Source organism: Penaeus monodon, chromosome 32, assembly GCF_015228065.2.
Source record: "Penaeus monodon isolate SGIC_2016 chromosome 32, NSTDA_Pmon_1, whole genome shotgun sequence".
Classification (NCBI taxonomy): domain Eukaryota; kingdom Metazoa; phylum Arthropoda; class Malacostraca; order Decapoda; family Penaeidae; genus Penaeus; species Penaeus monodon.
In genome coordinates, this window is record NC_051417.1 from 27,349,034 (window position 1) to 27,351,298 (window position 2,265).

At 38.8% G+C, this 2,265-nt stretch overlaps 1 protein-coding gene across 1 annotated transcript in view; it reads left to right on the top strand.

The window, feature by feature from the left end:
- Window positions 1-2,265, top strand: part of LOC119593776 — a gene marked incomplete in the record, with an annotated part of 13,866 nt that overhangs the window by 9,455 nt on the left and 2,146 nt on the right. Inside the window, 1 exon segment of the mRNA XM_037942798.1 lies at window positions 69-2,090. Within this exon segment, the coding sequence (XP_037798726.1) occupies window positions 69-2,090 (2,022 nt within the window).

A 2,265-nucleotide genomic window follows, 5' to 3' on the forward strand; every position in this document is an offset into this window, starting at 1 on the left:
GGAAAATTAAATTGTAACTTCAGTATTATTTGCCCAGAGCAAATTTTAAGCATGTTTCCCTTTCACAGGGTAAAGAGGTGCTTGTTGAGAATGACAAGAACTTCAAAGCTCCATATCGCTTTGAATCAAGAACCAAAATAGAAAATTATGAGTGGATATCATGTCTAGGTAATGAAGGAATAAAGAACAATGTCAATCAGGAAAATGAGTCCTGTCAAGTTAGCAAATGCAGTGACAAAGAGCCTGCAGAAGCAAGGACTTTCAGCACGAGTGCAGTGACAGCTCAGCCTGCAGTTGATTGCTCAGATGAAAAGGTGTTAATAGCTGGTTCTTCGGCTTCATTTGCCCAAAAATTTGAATGTTTGACAATTAAAACCCTCAGTGTTACGGCAGAAGATCAGGTTGTGAACACTTTGCATGATCAGCAACAAGAAAGACAAATGAAAAATGGTGAACTTCAGCAAATGTCAGAGGCTGCTGTTTCTTCATGTGGACAAAGTGGACCATTAGTAGGACAAGGTGTGGGACCAAATTTAAAGAGAACTGCAAATCTTAGAAATCAGATGGAGAAAGTAGTCACAGATACACTTGAGTGTGAAGAGTCCAGTTCAGTGAAAAAGTTGAATTATGAAGTTGCTGCAATCACAGATCCATCACTTCAGCCCAACAGTGCTGAATCCTCAAATCTTGAACTTCATAATTTCAGACCAAATTTTGAACTTCAACCTGAAAATCAATCTGTAAAGGTTAAAACATTCAAAGTCAAACATGCACCCCAAAGCAAATGTGTGAATGTGAACGAGATTTGGACAGATGCTAAAAAATTACCCAGTACAGTATTAGAATCTGAGATTAGTAACACAGATGTAGATAGAGTAGAGACTAGTCTAGATTCTACAAAGTGTGAACCCTCATTTTGTTCCATTAGCTCTGTTCCATTAGACTGTGAAGAAGGTAGTGATAAAACTGTTGTTATTGAGTTAAGCGCAACTGATTATGAAGGCTTTACTGTCAAGGAAGTTTCTGGATTTAAAAAGCTGGAAAAGCTAAGCCACAAAAATTCTGAAGAGCCTGTTTCTTTATACATAGATACAAAAAGAGTGAATAAAACACATCACTCTTTAAATTTGGAGTCTGAAAATAAAGCAGATGCATCTTCTCTCTCAAAAGACTTCAGTATTAGTGAACCCACAACCACAAAAAAAAATGTAAGCAAACTCATTACACCAGAAGCTACCAAAATTGGAAATTCGGAGGCTAATCCATCAAACGGCTTAGAGAACACACTTCATACTCACATTGCCTTCCTCACAGACTCTCTTGTACAGCGCCTCAGCAGCCCAATATCAGCCACTCCAGGTGTCATGACAAGAGACTTGCTTGGACTGGACTACAGCAATAGTGACTACTTTAGCTCAGAGAAAGTACGGCTCATGATGAAGAAAAAGAGTGGAGGAAGAGTCAAGTGCAGTGTATGTGGGGTGACTACAACTTATCGGGCATTTTACAAGCATGCTAAAAAGCATTTTCACATTAAGCCCTTCAAGTGTGGCTATTGCTCATACAGATCAATTGAGAAGAGCAGGATTCGAGTGCACAATACTTTTTGCCACCCAAGTCGACCTTGTATCATTCTTAAGTTGTCACCAGAAACTGCTGGGATGACCACAGATGGAATGCAACAGACTTCTGGGAAGATGGGCGAGCCTGATGCTGGTAGACCCCCAAACAGAACAAATAAAGTAGATGATGAAACCTTCATAACATTTCCTGATGCTGGAGGTTCTGTCAGAGACAGCAACAACACTAATATTTGCAATAAAATATTACCATCCAATAGCAATTCTTGTGAGTCCCAGGTCACCATTAACAAAAAGGTGGCTGATAAAATAGTGAACCACCATTCCCCTTCAACTACCTCAACTGTGGTGTCTAATTTGTCTGCTGGGCCCTCAACATTCCATTGTCCCATTTGTTACAAGCAACTGCAGATTCACACACCATCAATAAGAAGGCACTTGTACAGTCATTATGGTTACAAACCTTACAAATGTGGTTACTGTAACTTCACTGCCATCGGCCAAAATGAGGTAGGCAAAAAATATTTTTGGTTGATTAATCTTCTTTGCATTTTTTTAGATGTGGATTAGTGTAATCATTTATTAGTAGGAGAAAAAACCTTAGCTGTCTTCCACAGTTTGTAGTCAGGATAATAGTGATTATCGATATCATTTTATTCTACTTTTTTCTGGTAGATATGATGTT